At 43.5% G+C, this 19,881-nt stretch overlaps 1 protein-coding gene across 2 annotated transcripts in view; it reads right to left on the reverse strand.

Annotated features, from left to right (window-relative positions):
• Window positions 1-19,881, reverse strand: part of BACH2 (BTB domain and CNC homolog 2) — a 184,867-nt gene that overhangs the window by 19,044 nt on the left and 145,942 nt on the right. For both annotated transcript variants that reach the window (XM_042816053.1, XM_042816044.1), the window contains one exon: window positions 1,786-3,330. In XM_042816053.1, the coding sequence (XP_042671987.1) occupies window positions 1,786-3,330 (1,545 nt within the window). The remainder of the gene's footprint in view (window positions 1-1,785; window positions 3,331-19,881) is intronic.

The following is a 19,881-nucleotide window of genomic DNA, read 5'->3' on the forward strand; positions in this document are numbered from 1 at the left end:
TGTGTGTTGTGACATGGCAAATGGCAAGGGAAGCACTCTGGGAGGTCATTAGGACAGCAAGGTCAAACCAACAAGTCTGTAAGTGGAGAAGGATTAAAACGCAGCCTATTTCTGAGCACAGTGTGTTTCCTAATATTTTAATGGGAGCATTAGTGTGATCTGTTTACTAGTGGCTTACTCTGGGTAATGCAGTAGTACCTCAGAGAGCATTAATTTCATCACTGTAATTTAAATAATTTAAATCACAATGTCCTGAAGAGAAAAAAAAGAAAAAGAAAAAAAAAAAGGCATTATCAGCACACCCAGGGAGAAAACTTGCTCAGCACAGTGTAGAAAACCTCCCCATGAGAAAATGAGTAGCAAACCCAGGAGTGAAGCCCTGCTAGCCCTGCCCACAACCCAGCACATCTGCCTGAGCGGCACATGGAGACCCTGCAGCCTGCTCCTTCCCTGCTCTTGGGATTGCTCCTCCTTTCAGCCATGCTCGCCTGCACACATATGCACACTATTACTGGGAACAACAAATAGTCCCTATATTCTTCTCATTTGACTCTTCCGGGCTCACTTCTACAGCAGCATCTCCACACAATTAGCCAATTATGACAGCTAATTAGTCATCAAACCCCAAAAGGCTCACTTCCTGCTCTCTTCACTGTATCCTGCTGTGCATTAGCCCCTGCTGAGCAAGCAGCAGCACACATGGGTGGAAATCTGATGCCCTCCTTAATCCCACTCCCTGCTCTTTTTCACCACTCATAAGCGCAGCACTTCAGAGAGTGTCAGACTGCAAATAACCTTGGTATTTCTGAGCAGAGCAGTCCTGCATGCCTGCCGTAGGGCCTCCTGAGTGAGGTTCTACACAGAAGATCCAGACAGCCTTCCAAGGAGATTCCTCTCCCCTCTGCATGTCCACAGTTCTGCAAATAGCAACAAACAAGAGCTGGCCTCAAACTACCAGTACAGCGTGGTAGGGATGAGGGCATCAGAGTTCACCTGGCTGCTCAGCCCTTCCTTAGACCTAAGGATACTACCTCAGTAAAGGCATCATACACATCTATCTGAAAGGTATCTTCCAGAGCCTGGGATGCAATGAGAATTATGATTGAAGGATAAATTAAAATTCACTCTTTTTACTCCTAGCCCAGCCAAGCACACCTGGTTCACCTGGCTGGTCACTGTGCACAAACCCCCAAACAAGCACTCGCTGCTCCCCACACTGAAGCACAAGCTCTCATTGGAACATTTTAGTGTTAACTAGAGAAGCCAGATATGCAATTTCACTCAGATGCTCTCTACTGCATGCAGTTTACAAAAGCAACTCAATGGGCTCACAACCAAAGTGGGGTCACTGGGGCTGCTATGTGTCAGCAAAGGCAGAGCTTTAGCTTGCTGATACGAAACAGCAAGACGACAAGCAGAGCTGGAACCACCTTGGCAAGCCTGGGATGAAGAATGGTGCTTGGTGTCATATATGTGGGCAAGGGAGGGATGGGAACAGAACACTGCCAGCACTCCTCAGCACACAGACACACTGTCATCATTCAGCAGTTCGGGTTTGCTCAGTACCAAAATTCTGATAAGCCATGGGCATCTTGGAGGTCAAACAGGCCTATTTACGCAAAATTAACCACGAGTGCTCAGCTGACAGGGAATAAATAGAAGTTACTCTTTGCCTCTATAAACAAAGGATGTGCTGGGAAAATGGCAATTCGTTGGAGAGAGTAAGGGAGCGATTAATTGGGTCACAATGATTGTCATATATATGTACTTATCTTAAATCCCTACCTCATGCCCTCTGTCTTGCACAGGACATGATTCACTGTCTGCTTCTGAGAATGACCCAGACTCATCGCTGGAGTTTGTTCCATAGGATGGCTCACATTTAATCTGGGCTCGAACTGGGTTGTACAATCCATCTCCCACCACACCGGGCTCCTGGTGCTCGGGCGCCAGGAATCGGGGGCCTTGGGAGCAAGGGGAAGAGGAGAGCTCACACAGACGTAGGCTGCAGGGGGAGCCACCACTGCCGTCCTCTGCATATGAGTAGGAAGAGCACGAGCTGGAGGTCCTCGTTCTGGTCTCTAAAGGAGGCGAGCGAGGGCAAACTTTAATTGGCACTGGACAGCTGGTGTTCGGCCGCATCCTTCCTGACAAGTGATCAGCTGTCAGTCCGCTGTGGGAATAGGTCTGAGAGCTGGGGAGAGACTGGCTACCACCAGCCCACAGACCCTTTGGCACAGTCTCAGTGAGGTCTTTGTCCAAGCTGCTCACACCAGAATATGAATGCACCGAAGTGTTTACTTGGTCACAAGCGTTTGAAGAGAATATAACACTCCTCCTGTCCAGTTCCCCCTCTTGCTTACAAAGAGTTTCAAAGCCGGGCCCCCTGAGCGGCGATCCCACCGTGAAGTTGGAAGCATCCTTTTGCATGGCATGGGACTGTCCGTAGTTCCCTGTGAAAGGGACGTAATCAGTTTTGTGGTCACCCTGAGTTGTCCCTTTTTCAAAAGGGCACGCTGGACTCCTGCCAAAGTGCTGTTGGGAAGTGCTGGGGAAGCCAACCAAATCTATACTTTTTGTTCTGTTGAAGAAAGACCGCAAGCAAGAAGGAGAAGACCCACTTTTTGGCCTGTCGACGCAAGTGGGGCTTGGCTGTTTCCTGTCCATTTCAACATCCCCTTCTTTATCCCTGATGTCAGGTTCATCTCCAGACAGGCAAAGCGTGATGCTTTCTTCATCATTCTCTTCATTCTGAGGCTCACTTTTTATCTGCCCCATAGTAAGTCCTGATTTGAGGCTGTTTCCAGAGCTCTCTTCACTGAATGTGCTTGCAAAACCTGAGGTACTGATGTGTGATGTGTTGTAGACATTCTTGGTACAAGCAAGCTGGTATTTCTTGTATCTGGGGTACCGCGTCACTGCATCTTTGTCCAAATTGTCCTTGCTGTCTCTCAGCATGTCAGAGTTGGGCAGAATCCCTTCTCCTTTGTCTGCGCCAGCAACGGTGGTTTCAAAATTGAAGGGCTCCTGGTGCATTCTCTCTCTTGGGCAAGATATTTTTGACGTCTCCGATTCCATCGTCTCCTCCTCATCTCCATCTGAGTTTTCCTCATCATGCATGCGCTGACAAGTGGTATCTTTTTTGCACAGGAACAGGCCATCTTCATTGTTCAGCAGCTGCGTCTGAAGAAAGCTGAAGCAGGAGTCCTCCAGGTTGTGCATGCGCAGGAACTCAGCACAGTGGATGACCTCCTGGATGTTTTCTCTGCTGAGTAACAGCTTAGCAGTGTAGGCAAACTGTAGCAATGGACCAAATCCTCTGACAGTGACCTGCAGAAAAAAGAGGGAAATTGCCAGCATTACCATCAGCTCTTTGCTATCATCCCAAGTCCTCCATTATGTAGTTAGATAACCTAACAGATCTAACATTCAGAAATAAATACTGCATGGTACCAATTGTTCTTCTGTCAGGTCAGTTGTGATACTACATCCAGAAACGAACACAACTGCTTTTATTTTGCTTCTCTACATCATGTTGCTCAAATAACTCAAAGACCTGTGAACCAAGCTTCTGCTGTAATAAAAGATGGAAAAAACAGACTAGTGTGCAAGCTGCTAATTCTTGGATGGATCTTGTTTTCACTGTGATGTAGCATATCACCATCAAAGTAATTATTCAAACTTGATTCTTCTGCCCTGATGGAAGCTCTGATGAACAGTGATTTCAAACATAAAATACAATTTAAATCCCAGAGACGTTTTGGAAAGGAAGCATTTAATATTATAGACAAATTCTTCTCATACTGTTCCTGATTTTAGTGAGCCTAAGGTACAGCTGACAGGAAAGCAATCCATACTCATAATTCAAATAATGCAAATCGCTCTAGATCTCACCTTCGTACATAACTTTCCATCATTTTCTTTATAGAAAGAATAACAACTGTTGCCAGGAGTTTATGGGTCTGAGTTATGCATCATTACTTGTCCTTTTTTTCTCATTACACCAGCTATACTATATTTACATAGTCACATATAAAAGGTATGCACTTTCTCCCTCTAGCTCTGTTTACAGTGATGTCTTCATATCAAACATCTAACTAGCAAACAACTTGCTAAGCCATGTATATATGCACATTGTTCATTTTTTACCCTCAGTGTATTGGCACAGACTTCTGTTATATTTTTTTCTGCAATGGGCAGGAGACAAAGGCAGTTGAAAAACTCAGTGAGAGGGTACTTACACACCAGGGCTCACAATCACATATTACAGTGTCTTCACAAGAAGGAGATTCACTAAGTTGAGATTTGAAAGACAACACCTCAATTTTCTTCCAATGGAATTAACATTGCTGAGCAGTGCAGAGAGTGAGAATGATGCTGCACAGTCACTGCTGGAGCTGCTCTGTGAAGGGAGACACTGAGCTTCCACTCCCTGCTCCTAAATGCTATTTCATGCAAAACAGATGCATTCTGGAATATCACATTGCCTCTCTTGCTTGAAAATCACAATAGGCATGTTACAGAATGGCTCTGCCACCCAAAATTTTGTATTTCCTCCAGCATGGAGGAGCAGCAGGGGATGGTTTTGAGTCTACTGCTCCAGAGCTTAGAGAGGCATCAGGGCATGCATTTCTAATGGTCTTATTTCATGGACAGTACAAATCTGAGTGAATAATTAGGTTCATCCCAATGAAAAACCTATAAATTCCTTACACTGCCTTAGAACCAGTGGTAGAACTCACAGATCTTTACTGAAAATCCTGACTTCCAGAAGCAAGCCTTTGTTATTCACACATCTGTACTTGTGATGCTGGATTATGAAGACACCACAAATGGTGCAGACTCTGATGGAGGGAAAAATATTTTAAAATACCTCTAAAATCACTCCCAATAGCTCTTCCTTACATAATATTACTGCTCTATCTGCTATTTTAAGAAGCAGCACATTTTCATGCACACACTTACACACTTGCACATTTCTGTTTTACAGTATGCCTCCGGTTCAGAACCGCCTAGATTAACAGCTGGCTATTAAACTGATCTCTGCCTTATCAGTGTTACACTTTCTGCCTATTAGTTAGATTATCAGCTCACTAAAGGCCTATCTGCATTTTATCTATGCAGTATGATTAACAAAATTGCTCAGAAACTTAATGAGCTACTCACAGTATTTCTTTGATAAGATCTTCAGTGTTACTATGCATTTCATAAGCTCAGCAGCAGTGTGGGTCCCTAGGAGCAGCCATAAATACCAGCTGGGGTTTTCGGGTCACTTTTGCATAGCAGGGACTGTGGAGCACAAAGCCAGTTCTCCTGGCAGTGGTGTCCCTTGGCCACTAGGTGGAACGACTGCAAAGCAAATTAAAAGCATTTTCCATGCTGGGCCAGGGTTTCACCTGCCTCCCCAGGCTGCAGAGCCTGAGGGTGACTCACAGCACTCCAGAGCAAGGCCATCTCTGTGCTGACTCAGGCTTTCGCTCCCAATAAGGCAGCATGGAACAGCAGCAGGACAGATTTACAGCTGTTCTGTGCTGGATGCGTTAGTGACAGAGCACAAGAACACATTCATCAGCCTCCCTGCAACGTTTGCAAATCCCTCAGGTGTAGGAGGATGAGGATGCTGGTCCAGCATGTGCCTTCATTCCAGCTGCTGATATCTTCTTACTCAGCGACGCAACTCTCCTCCCTCCAGTGATCAGATCCAGAGGAGGAAAGCTTCCTTCCAAGCACCAGTGCTTCTCATTGCCCTTTGGGAGGAATTTCTCAAGTGCCAACACTTGAAAATACCCAAGCAATAACTTTGACAGTAAATGCTTCTAAAGGTCACTGGCAAGTGTTAAAGGCAGCACAGTCTCTATAGACTGAAGCTAAGTATTGATCTGCCCTCCATGGCAGATGCACCATGCCATGGCAGGTTCCCATCATCAGCCTTGCAACTGCCCACATTCAGTTCCTTTGCTGGGAGAGCAACAACAGAAGTGTGGGCATGCAGCAATAGCCTCCACACATTTGCAGGAGAGGCTTCAAAGCTGCATAGATCACAATCACACACCTCTGACGGAGGAGGTGAGAGCGGGCTTTTAATGTGATTTGACCTGACTGATGCATCCCAATGAAAACAATGAATGAAACCAAGTTGATCTATGTTTCAGAAAGGAAATAGGCCATTTCTTTGATATACATCTCTATTTACATACAAAAGCAAGCTTTTCTAGATGGGTAAAACAAATATGAGCAATAATCTGTTTATTTTTTCCTCTATCATAAATAAGATGCCAAATATCCAGGGTTTATTTGCTTTTGAACCTTATTTTTCATGTAAATTAATGTCTAAGTAGAGAGATTAATTTGTGGAAGCCTCCACAGAGCACCTCATCCAAGCTTATACACTGAGTTTCTGCTAGCCAGCCCTCTGCACATTTCCATTATTCCCACCTCTACCCACTTCTACTGCAAAATTAATATGGACTTGATGGGCTGCAGGAAACAGGCAGAGAAAAGGCAATGTGTACACACAAACCAGAAGAACAAAGAACAAGAAGCACAAGCCAAGGAGAGCAAAACAAAGATCTGAGCTTCTTAGGGGCTTGCTTCCCTTATCTTTCAAATCAGTCCAGAATTGGACCTCTCTTGTGCACCTGAAGTATTGGAAGAAAATGTGAAGGAGGGAAGTTGTGTTTTGTATGCCCACACCCTCACGAGTTCAGGATACTGAAGAATTGGCTGGAAATAATGCAGTGATAGTCACCATTAAGAAGGTGGTTAATCAGCATTAGCCATATTGAATCTACCTGCAGAATCTCAACAGCAGCCTTGTAGAAAAGAAGAGTACAAAACCTGTTTTAGTTCAGCCCAGCTCTGCGTTCTCCTCACAGGGCCCTGTAGAGTATGATGCTCTGTTTAGTTTTAATCGATTTAAGCAATCAGACTTCCACTACTTCCTTTGGGAGATTATTGCCAGACTCTACTTAAAACCTCCTCGTGAGGAAATTTTCCTTCCCTTATTTTCCTCCTTTGTCTCTCATGATATTTCCTTTATGCACTCCGAGTAATGTTTTTTCCTTCTGGAGAAAAAGCTGCAAAGCTGTTAGACTCTTTGTCTCCACATCTTTTGTAGTTGGTGTTAAAACATTTTAAAAAACCTGGCTAATTCAAGGAAAACAACATTGATCACCATCACAGAGTAAGAAGCTTAGATGAGAGTCAGCAGTAAGAAAAGCTAGTAAGGAAAACAGCATTGCAGATGCAAATACAGAGCGTATATCAGCCTGACATTTCTATGGATGGGCTGGATGCGCTGTGTGCTGCCGAGTTCATTAGTGCATACTCATTAACCAACTGCCCAGACTGCCAGATGTCTCAAAATCCCAGACAAACAGACAAAATCCTCCAATTCTGCACAGACAACATTTCTGATGGGGAGGGGAGGAAAAAAAGGGTTGTTTCTAAGAGAAACGTGGATGTCTGGTAACCCTGCCTCTGAAGGGTAACTGTATGAAATGCTGCATCTGGATCAGGTCAGCCCCAGCAAAATGCCAGCAAATGTGAGTTCAATTTAAAGAGGGGAGAAGTGATTAAGGGAAAGGAAAGATCACTGTAAACATGTAGGAATTTAAAACTTGGCAAGACGGCATCAAAAATGGAGCAAGATAAGGTTTACAGTAATCTGATGCACACTACCACCAAGAACAGAGAGCTGTCTGATTTACTGTGGGGTGGTTTTGCTGATTGTAAGGAGAAGAAACCAAAAAAGTGAAAATGTCAGGAAGTTTTCCCGACTCTGAACCTAATGGTGAATTCAATGAGATCTTGGAACACTTTCCAGGAAAGAGGATGGACACTGTATGTCTGAGTAAAAGCAAATAAAAGCTAACAAAGCACAGCCTTTTTCTGGTGAGGTGGGCTTTGACAATTTGGTATGCCTTTTCTGGCCCTGGTTTCTGTGTTAGTGAGGGCACATCGCCAACCTTCTAGAAAACAGCATCAAAATTCAACAGCAAATGTATGTAAAATAGTTTATTTTAAAACAAAGAGTATGTGGGGCAACCTCAAAGAACTCTTTCTCCCTACCCCTCAGGTTACAGGAAGTTCTGCAGCATGTTAGCTGCTAAATCCCACCACATCATGGTGAATTAGATGGTCAGAACCTTCGGATGCGCTGAGAACGCAGAAGTCCCGACTGAGCAGCTCACGTGCAGATGATTATCTTTGTGCATTTGAGTCGTCTTGTTGAAATCAATAGGAATACTGATGGGTGTTCTGTGAAGCATGCAAGCCACTTGTAGAATTATGGATTATATTTTTAGTACTGTGATTTTCAGGTTAAATTCATCATCAGGCACCTAAGAACAGTTAGAAAACTCACATCTTGAATCTCCAGACATCGATTTAATTACTAAGCCATTTTGTAGGGAAGGAAGAAACAAAAATTGAATCAAACCTCACATGTTGAATATCAAATCCCAAATTGAATATTAATTTGAAACAATTGGGTAGAAACATGTGAGAAATGTGACCATTTATTGTGGAAGCAGAAATAAATCCACTAGTTACACACTGCAGTGCAGTGGCCCTATTGTGGTACCCATTTTGTTAACAGTTTATCCTTGCTTGTGCAGTCCAAAGGCATCTGTGTAGACTGCTTAAATCCATCCCAGCCCTCGAGTTTGACTGATAAGCCCAAGGATGCAGAAAACAAACTACAAACTGCCTCACTCGGCCAGCATGTTCCTAACACTCCAACTTATATAATCAAACACATGCTAGAAATAGGAGATAAGATTAGTGACAGTTAACTGCTGCTATTTTTTGTTCCACAGCCTGAAGAAGGTCTCGGGGATTAAACATTAACTCTAATCTTATTTGCTAAAATTAGCACACGCTATATTCTTTTTTCTTTTGCAGCCAATTGCAAGTATAGTGCATAAGTTATTTTCAGAGTGTAATCTGATAACCAAAATCAGTCACCGAGCTGTTATTCCATTAAGAGTTAAGAGACTTCCTGGTTATTTACTTTGTTATTTTTACCAGGGATGGTGAAGCCTGGCAGAGCCTGTTTTTCCTAGCTTAAGGTTATTCTGTTTTGGAAAACTATCTGAAGGATGTAAACACATTACTAGGTTCAAACAGGTGAGTCATGTGTGTGAAATACACAGTGCTATGTGTCCTAATTTCACAGAATTACAGAATTATTAAGGTTGAAAAAGACCTCTAAGATCACCTAATCCAACCATCAACCCATCATCACTGTGTCCACTAACCACATCCCTCAGTGTCACATCCACACGGTTCTCGAACACCTCCAGGTACGGTGACTCCACCACCCCCCTGGGCAGCCTCTGCTACTGCCTCACCACCCATTCTGAGAAGAATATTTTCCTAATATCCAACCAGATTTGTCTCTTTATATGCCCACAGTAATCCTGTACACAGTTAGAAATTGTTTGGAAATGGTGATCCCTTTACATAGAGCGGGAATGCACGAGAAGCAGGAAAAAGTCAGACAAGGATCACAGAGAGCAGAGCACTTTCCCAAGCCAGTGGCACGGCGTAGGAAATGCCAATGCATTTTTCCCCTCTTCAGCTTACCAGTGTTTAAATGTGCTCTCACCAGCAGCTCCCAGAGGCATTTTCCCTATATGCTCACAAAGCTGCGAAGCTCCTAAAATGAGTCAACACTATCTGAAAGTCAGCTTGGGTGAGAAGCACCAGATGCAGGCATTTGTAGCATCTGGGCTCTTAAACAGGAGAGGAACTTAAAAGTTGCTAGTGGAGAAGGCTGATGAAGAGAGGCTGTTGTTTCCACTTAAAAACCACTTTTAAAATGAAGCATATATCCTGCTGGCCCATGTTTTCCACTTTACTGAATCAAGTAGCGTGTGTAGATTTGGGCAGAAGGGCAACTTGAAGTTTGGGAGGTATTTATCTCTGTGTCTCATCCTCACTTCCTGAAACCGCAGGGAAAATAAAGGTGTGACAGGGAGGCTGAGTGGAGATGGCTATCTGGATTAATGGTCTCCTGTGAATGAGGAGTCTCCTGGACAGCCTTGGGATGTCATGTCTGGTGTCAGCTCCCATAAGACTGCACTCGCTCAAGGACCTGGGATCACTGGACCAAGTAGTCACAGTGCAAACCTCTATCAGAATGGAGTTCTCCACGTTTATTTCACACCAACAGTGTTCATGTTCCCTTTTGTACTCTAGAAGCATAATCTACAGCACAAGTCCAAGTATCAGGGACTTAGGACTCTGGCTCTAACACACCCTTCAGTGCCATGCTGGCGTAATCCATACTGCCTGACCTTGCTTCTGTCACCTGGAAGACGCAGTAGCCACCCTTCCACTCTCATGGCTACTTGGTGCCTGCAGAGTATTGCAGTGATCCCTGGTGGTAGGTGAGGCAGTGCAACACGAGTTGGGGAGGAAGTAGAGGTCACCCATTGCAGACTCACCCTGAGGGCAGAAACCAATGACTGTAAACTGTGACAGTCACTCTGCGAGAAGTGCGTCAGTGCTGACAGAATGGCAAGTGTTTCAGAATTGATTGCCTGCTGCAAGGATGGCGTAAGCAGCAAGGGGATCGATGCTCACATTATTGGTTATGTCAGCATTTGCCTACACATGACTTTGAGATGGAGGGTGGAAGCTAACGCAGCCATACACACAGGTTTTTCCAAATCAAATTCACTGCGATAATGGTGCCAGCTTCAAAGTGTTCTCAAAATCCTTGGTTCTTGAGCATGGAACCAAGAACTGTCAGGTGAACCAAAAAGAGAGATGGAATCAGAAGATGGTTTAGAAATAAAATGGAAAAAAAAATGGAAAGCAGTGAAAGTCAAAATAGAGCAATTTCTGTTTCAACTGTGACGCTTATTTCAACTTCAGACTTCAACTTTTATTTCATCTAGTTACTGAAATCCAACTAAAATTATCTTGACCTTTCAAAAATGAGATTAGTTTCAAATGAGAATAAAGATTTTGCTTTTGAAAATCCTGACGGTATCCTTGGGGATATTTAACATCCTTCCCACCCAGAGAAGTATTCATGGAAAAATAATTTGTTGAATTTGCCACAAGCTTCAGTCTTCCCAGATTCCACTTTGTTGAATACAGTGCTTATTGACAGATAAGGTAGAAATCACCAAGCATATGCACAAATGTTTTGTTCTTGACACAGTACTGCTCAGGAAACAAGAGGCATCAGTGCAAAACGTGTATGTGAATATAGCTGCAAAAAGAAAATATTGCAGGACTGGAAGATGTGTTGCTTGCCCATGGAAGGGAAGCACTGCCTGGATCATAGAATCATAGAATCATAGAATCACCAAGGTTGGAAAAGACCTAAAAGATCATCCAGTCCAACCGTTCACCTATTCCCAATAGCTCCCACTAAACCATGTCCCTCAACACAACATCCAGCAATATCATCCATCATATCAGATGGCCCCTGGCACAACCAGCTCAGTGGTTTGGGGTCACTTTGTCCACATGGTGTACAGGGATGTTTGCCCACACCAAGCCACAGTGTAACTCTGTAACTCATATTACAGTCACACACTGAATAGAATAGTGCCTGTAATGCAGTAAGACAAGCTGGAGGAATGACAACGGAAGTACCACTGGAGAAAACAGCCTGATTTCACCTTAATGAACAACACTGGAAGGAGACAAGTTTTTTGCAAGTAATTAGATAGCTTGGTGCATGCTGTTGATGCTAGAGGCTGCCTAGGGTGTAGTAGGAGAACATAGAAAACTCAGCAAGTACAGCCAGGGGAGCACCTGCAGGCAGAAATAGGTGAGAGAGCCTGGAGGTGAATCTCTAGGCTGCTATGTCCACACACCACATGGAGGTGTTAGAAAGAACATTAAAAGTGTTTCAACCAACTTTTCTCCAAAGGACTAACTCAGTGATGACATGCCGCTATCAACAAAGAACACGTACGAATCAGTGGTACTGATTAGCAGTTTAAACACTGGGGCATGAACTGGAAAACAAAGCAAAGGGAGATTGCAGCTGTGATATCTGGCAGTTTGCAGTACAGTCATTTTTTCAGTGGAGCTTGTACCTTAAAAGACACGGAAAGCAGTAATGAAAGAAGGCACAAGTGAGCTGCTCAGCAGAAGCGCTGCCTTTTCCCCATGGATGCACATGCCACCCATGCTGAAACCAGTGGGGAAGAAATGGAACAGATTTTAACCCAAGAGCATAATCAGAAGTAAAGTGGAGCTGCGATTTAAAATTAAAATCAGTACCATATTTTTGCGGAAGAAAAACTAAACTGACCCCCAGATTAAAAAAGAAGAAAAAAAAGAGAAAGTGTTGAGCAGTGAGGAAAGCGAAGGAAGGAGTGGGAAAGTTTTCACCGAATATAAATTGTGAGAGAGAAGTCTGTGAAAGATCTGTTTAGGTTCATATCATGAGCCAAACTGGGGAGGAAAAGGGAAAACAAAAGGGAGTTTGAGAACTTCTGGAATAAAAAAAGAAACTCTAGAAGCCTGCAAGTAGCAAATATCAAAATAGGAAGAAAATGAGGTTAACGTAGAAATGTGCTAATTCAGAGGGTGTTTGGAGGAGTGGTTCAGAGTTTCTGAAGCTGCAATTAATACATTAAGCAAATATGACAATATAAAAAAACTAGAAAGACTGGCAAATGACACAAATACTCCTCTCTCCCAAGCCTGGCAGAATGTATCTAAGTGAATAAATCACATACACAGTAATACAGTACACTAAACGTGCCGTAATTATTCTACAAAAATAAGAAATACTTCACAGCAAGGAATTTCCCCACAAACCCTACTGTTACACTTTGCCAATATAGGAGAGGAAGAAACAGGCTGTCCTATGTATTGCTTGGAAAAGCACCAGGTTGCACTACAGAGAAGGGAATGGAGACACGAGACAAAGGAGCTGAGGCAGCAGCAGGCTCAGGAGACGGGGCCGGATCACAGCACTGCAGTTCACAGATGCTCTGCCATGATTCTCCAGGGCTGGCAAGAGTCGTGAGCTGCTGCGGACAATGCAGCTTCCAGCACTTCCCATGACCATGTGCCAGCTCAGCACAACACAGAAAACTTCCTTGTGCCAGGAGAGCAGGGAGCAGAGCCCAGCAACTCCCCCAGTACTTCAAAGCCAGAGAGGCTTTTCAGGGCTGTGGGAGGAATGGAACGTCAAGCGCTTTACTATTCTGGCATAATTACACAATTATCAACAGGCAAGCTGAAGCCCCATGTAAATATCTCGGCTTCCTCCAGGCATTGCATTTTTAAAACAAAAACTGCCAAATGCTGTATTTGTTCCAATTTTCCTTCTGCTCCTCCCTCCAGCCTTTAAATTTCTGGGATTTGGACAGTCAACATCACCTGTCCTAAGACCCCCAGAAGAGTTCTCCATGTGGAAAAAAAGATGACATTTCCACCTTGATCTGTAGCTTCCCTGTTCTGGGAGGGAGAGGTCAGGAACTTTAAAGCTCTTTGTGGGTGTGTGTGGTGATATATGCCTGCATACACCCACACTGGACACTGTGAGAAAGAGGCAAGAGAAGGTTAAGGTGTGTGAAAGGGAGTCAATTAGTCCCATCTGCTCTGAAAAGATCATTTTCGTCTTGTATTTCTATTACCGTCTTATTATTATCACACTAGAGTGCTTCTAAAAGGCTACAGTTCTGGCAGCCAGCATCATTACAGCTGCTCAGATTATTAACAGTATAAATAAACTCTTAGAGACACTACTAAGAAAATATTAACTACAATTATCACTGTCTGATAAAATAATGAACAGTGAAGTGTTATTCTGCCATCTCAGTCACCAGTGCACATTTATGAGTGCTGTGAGTAATGAAAAACAGTTTATTTGCATACTAAATCAGCCTGGAATTGGTTCTTTCTGTTTTATTTTGTTTTTATAAAGACACTTTGAATTAGCAGTCAGCACAGGCTGAAGCTCTACGTCTGTAGAATTGTACTCTGCCTTCAGTTCTGCAGCATGCAGCCCTATTAACTCTAAGAGAGCAGAAAACTACACCAGCAGCAACATGACCTGAGGCGGGTCAAAGCCACCAGCAGTGGAGTCGCTGAGAAGAAATCTTCCTTTCTACGTGGGCAGAAACACTATAACCTTCCTACAAACCTTTACTGTCAGGCCTCATTGCTTTTTCTGCCTATGCAGGGAACAACAGCCCAGGTGAAGGCCATGGCATTTCCTGCTGGAACCGTCCTCCGACCCATCCTGATTTTGCTTTGAGTGCTTGTTTCTCCATAAGCACCCAGTGATACTCCCAAACTCCAGCCTTCACTGACAGCAATGGGGAGCTTGGGTTAGGTTTTTAATTAACAGAAGTTATTATTTCCCTGCAACCATGGAGAAAGAGTGTCTTAATGCTTTGGGGAACAGAAGAATGACTGCAGAGAAGAAAGGGAAGCTCCTGGTCCGTGTCCTCTTAGCAATACCCTTCTCAGCAGGCAGAGGCAGCCTTCACATATTTGTTTCTTGCTACAGTTGATTTAGGGTGTCATCATCTGTTCATTAGTGGAGATTATTATGATTAAGAGAAAAAAGGTCTGAGGTGCTGAAGCTGCTTACTGTAGGGTAGTCATGCTGTAGCTTTCATTTGGAAATCTTGTGTTCGCAAGGATGCTTCCCTGGTTCAGGAGAAGCCTTCCTCCCCACCCAACCCTGTGGAACCATCAGTCTCCAATCCCAATCAAAGACACCTTCCTATAAAATCATCAAGCAAAGTCCCTGTTTTGCTTAGCTGTTTCATATTAGGTCACCACACTGTATCTGACCATCAGTAGGGAGGGACAATGGTGAAGGCTGGCACTGAACCCCTCCAGACAGGCTTCTGCTGGGATGCAGAACCAACTTCACCATTTTGAGGAAAGGTCTGCACACAACAGATGCAAAATGAGCACATTCTCCATCAAGGCTGGAAGGAAAGCTCATGATTTGGGGTAAAAGGAGGGAGATGTGGTTAGCATGAGCCACACTATCAGGCTCTCCACCTGAGAGCACAAACTTGGCCCAGGATGAGTGTGCATCAGGCTCCTGGAGAGGGGCCATGACCCAGCTGACGAGGAGAAAATATCCTAAGTTAAAGACAGGGATAGCAGCAAAATTACAACTGGAGAGGAAGACAATAATGCAATGTCAAGAGAGAGCAAAGGAAAGGGGATTTCCCTTAATCTAAGTCAGAAAAGCACTGCAGCTTGCCTTTTTATGTGTCACAGCCCCTTTTTATGTGTCCTTTTCACACTCTGTCCAGGATCTCATGTTCCCTGCCTGGTCTCTGCTACGTGTCTATAAGCCTTTTGTTCCCCTAACCCCACCTTCAGCACGTCACCATACTCCCACTCCTTGCACGGAGATGTAGGCAGGCACTGCATAGCCCAGGGCTCTCGCTATCCCCATCACTACACTGCCATGACAGAGCAAGTGAGATGGAGCGCTGGGGCGGGAAGAAGCTTGCGGCAGCCTCGCCTGTCCTCGTCTGTCAGCTGCGGGGGAAGGAGACTTGGGTGGGGGTGATCTGTCCCACCATAAACATTATGGCTAGGATGAACCTCTGCACCTAGGTGGGGAAGAGCCATGCTGCAGCATTCCTCCTGATTTCCCCTGCAGCGTTCTCCCTCTCATCCTTCGCAGCAGTTGGCCTCTTCTGGATGCCTAAACAGGTTAGATGTGGCTTGACCCGAATAAGTCACCTACATTAATTTTTCCTCTTTAATTAAAAAGTTCTTCTGTGAAACAACTCATGAGAGCTTCTTTGTTGAGAGAAAGAAAATGATGTACTGTTCCACACACGTTTACAAAGACAAATATACAAATGAATTCTGCTCTGCAAGAAGCCCCAGTGGAAGGGAAAACACAGAAAATAGTGAGGGAATTGCTGAAGAAGAACTGAAGTTCATTTTAAATCAGTGTACCGTGTACAAATGCTGTCTTACAAATAGGATTATTTAATTTAAACCTTAGATCTGTCAAGTTCCATTACTTCAAATGGAGCCTGTCGTTTCTTGACTTCATTATAAATCAGGATTATATTACAATTTATGTTAGGTTAAGTCACTACTTCGATAGGAGGCAGCGAAAAAAAAATTACACAGCAGTCAGTAAATAGAGCAAAGTCATTGCACTGTTCTTGAAAGGCAAAAAGTCATCTTGCTAAATGAGGGTCCAAGCTGTCCTGTACCAAGACTGTTACTAATAAATAAAAGACCTCTGGGAAAAGTGCTGAGCATACGCTGGATCTATTTTCAGCTTGCATCAGCAGCTGCTGCCCCTGGGATCGCATCTTTGCTCATACCCTACACCATATGTAATCACTCCAGTGCTGCAACTAGTAAGATAATGAAAGAGCATGGCATAAATCTATACTTGAGTGGAATGCTAAATGAGAAAAATAATACAAAAAAGAGGGAAATAAACCACATTTTCAAGTCATTAGGAAGAAAGACTTTGACATATGAAGTGTTGCAACCATTAATAGCACTTATCATATAGAGTGGAGACAAAGAGACAAATTAATCAAACTGACAGAACTGGGACATTTTATGCTAATGCAGGCTCCTGGGTTTTAGTTCATATTCCTCTGTGTCTGGAAAACTGATACCATTACAGGGCAGGAAATTGCATGAATAACATGCAACAGATCATAAAAATTCACACACTGAGTGAAGAAACACTGCCAAAAGCAGTGTAAAAACAAGGCTGGAGACCTCAACAGAGGAACTACCAACAGCTAATGAATGCAAATAAGTACAGGAATATTTCCCATTCATGCATAACAATTAGACATAGGCTGTGACTCCACAATCTCTAATAGGGTAGGTAAAATAAAGCCTGGAGAGCTAACATGCAGAGAGCTAGGGGTAACTCCTGGCCAGTCCAGTTCTGGATTTGTTTGCAGTGTTGCAGCCAGCAGCTTAAAGCCACTAGGGAAAAGCCATGGACAGAAACATGCTGTCTCTGTCTAAATGTATGGTTATGTTAGATTCAAGTTAGAGTTGCAGTAGAAAAGACATGGTCCTGAGCAACCTGTTCTGGGTGGCCCTGCTTGAGAAGGGGGTGGCACCAGATGACCTCTATAAGTCCCTTCCTTCCTCAACCATGCAGTGATTCTGTGAAAGGCAGGCGAAAGAGGAAATAAAATAGATCCACAAAACAGCCTACAGTCTCACAAAGCAAAAATCCCCCTCACCACGGAGCAAATCGACAGCATATGGTAAAAACCCCTTACAAATAACAACAACTTTTACATAATTTGTTTAGGAAATATAAAATGCACTTGCTGTCCAAAGCCACAGCTGTGTTGTAAGGGGCAGGAAATGGGAAGAACGACAGGAATGCTGGGCAGGGCATGGCGCAACACAAGACCTTGCCAAGGTTACTACATTTGCTATGAAGGCTTTTCAAGGACCTTTAAAAAAAAACTTGCAACTCAGATCACCGGGGAAGCACAGAGAGCCAATCAGCCACCAAATCAGCCACCAAATAACAAATACAGACACAGCATTTCTTATTGCTGCCTGGTTCGTAAAACAGTGACTTTTCTTTCTTCCTTAGTTGAAGCTATCATACAACCCTAAGGAGAGGACTAACTCTCAGGGGGTAAAAGAAGTAAAGCTAATACCTTTTGGAGCCACGTAATTTCCAGCACTGCTCTCATCTTTCCCAGAATAGAACGAGATGCATCTGATGGTATTGAGCAAGGCTATCTCAGTGCCAGCCCTACGCACATACAGAGGTGATGAAATTCCAGCTTGCCATAAAGTTGCTTTTTTCCTGAAGTGTGAGTAGACTTCAAGCCCTTCCCATGCACATGGAGACCCTGTGTTCAGTGGCAGCAGGACATGAATCCCAGCAGATCTGGGCATGGGGACATCTTCACAGAATCACAGAATCACAGAATTGTAGGGGTTGGAAGAGACCTCCAGAGATCATCGAGTCCAACCCCCAGTCTTGCTCCCTGCACCATGCAGAATCCCACTCCGAACTGTTCTTCAGCAGATCTCTGGGGAGATGTGACAGGGTTTTATCCACATGAACACGTTTTATGTCTCCAGACCTTAAAACTACTTTCTGTTCTTTTAGTTGCAACTGGAGTCGCAACAGGATGTTTGGCCAGGTATCAAAAAATGGCACAGGTACAAAAGCAAGCCAGCCCAAAAATTTTCTGAAGACAACAATGGTGTAAGCTTTGCTTAAGGGGAACAGTTAGAAAAAGACACCAACAGAATGATCACCAAATAATTCAGAGTAAAACTATCTGAGAACAAAGCCAGGGATCCAAGGGCAGTGATACAAATAGTCTGGATCCTGAAGGCTGAGAATCACTGGAAACGTTCTGATTAGCTGACAGTGTGCAGCACTGGTCTGCTCTACAGACCTGCATGAAGGAGGTCCAGAGGAACAGCGATCCTAGTGGCTTCTACTAGGGTCACCATGGCTCTGTATCAGTCAAAGACAGAGATCAAAACACAACCAAATACTCATCTTCAAAAAATTTACCTGCCTGTAAGGTAGAAACAGAGGTTTCCAGTTGAAATGCTCATTAAATAAATCCTATATGAGAAGGATGAGGTTCATATTTGAAAAGAAAGCAAAATAAACCAAGCAAAATGTAGCTCTTATTTTTGTCCTTTGTTTTCCATCTGCAACAGCGACACTGAAGGTGGGGAAAGAAGAATAGGAGTTACTGATTTAAACGTTTCTGCCACTACTGAAAACTACTCTTTCTGCTTTCTGAACACTATGATTGTTTCATAAATGTGAAAATGCCCCAATCCCCACACATATTATGGATGCCTCCTTTATTCTTCACTTCTTTGGCCAATGCTATAGACAATATTTGTCCCCATTGACTGCTTACATAAAGCGGGCAAAAATAACAAGAGCAGATTGCACCTACAGATAGACAAGAAATATTCAATTTTTGTGATTTGTATTTGACAAATTAATTCAGGCATTTAAAACACAGCCTTGATTTGATGTGCACAGTCTCCTGAAAGATACAATGTTCAAGAAAAAGAGAAACTCCTTCATGTCCAGAAAAAAAATATGCCATATAGCATACATAAGGGAACATGGAAATTTGCAATCAAATAAGCTAAAAGAAGTTGTTAAGCTACAAAATTGTTCAATTCAACAGGCAGATGGAATGACAGCAGAGACACATCTACCTTAAGCCTGGTTTCCCCTACTGGAAGTAGAAGTGAGCACTAGCTCTCTGTGGAAAGCAGAAGGGAAGTTGTCAGAATTAGTCCTCACTCTGCTTTTTCCTGTCTTGAAAGGTTACTGGCTCCAACCCTGTCTTTTGAAAGAAACAGGAAATAACTTGAGCTTATTCTGTTTTCACTTGACCAAGAATCTCCTGACAGGGAAATTTTCTCTGAAGGCTGCCTGTGTATATGGAGAGAGAGGTGGCTAGGCACGTTGTATTACAGCTGTGTGGTCAGAGATGGAAAGATATTTTGCTTTTAGAGTTGTTTAAGACTTGTTTCTTATTAGCTGCAGGCCCTTGAAACAGAGGACCACACGTCTGGTTTTCAAAGGAAAAAAAACCACATTTCCCAAAAGCACGGGCAAGAGCTTTATACAGCCAAAAGCATGGCCTCAGCCTGTTAGCTGACAGTCTGACACAAATCACAGAACACTTCATCAAATGCAGTTTTTGTTGAAACTGAGAACTATACAGAAAAAGTTTGCATGGACAATTTTTTCTTTAAATTAGTCTTTTTACCTTGAAACACTAGCATTTCATTCCCACCCATTCTGGGAACAAAAACTAAGAGGTACTTACATAAAGCAGGGATTTTGGTCCTATTGCAATTCAAAAGCAAGTAAATATACAAGTAGGGTAAAGTGTTTGATGCATGATACAC

The sequence above is a fragment of the Centrocercus urophasianus genome, unplaced genomic scaffold (assembly GCF_019232065.1).
Source record: "Centrocercus urophasianus isolate 14NV4802_14NV808 unplaced genomic scaffold, USGS_Curo_1.0 seq_10, whole genome shotgun sequence".
Taxonomy (NCBI): Eukaryota; Metazoa; Chordata; class Aves; order Galliformes; family Phasianidae; genus Centrocercus; species Centrocercus urophasianus.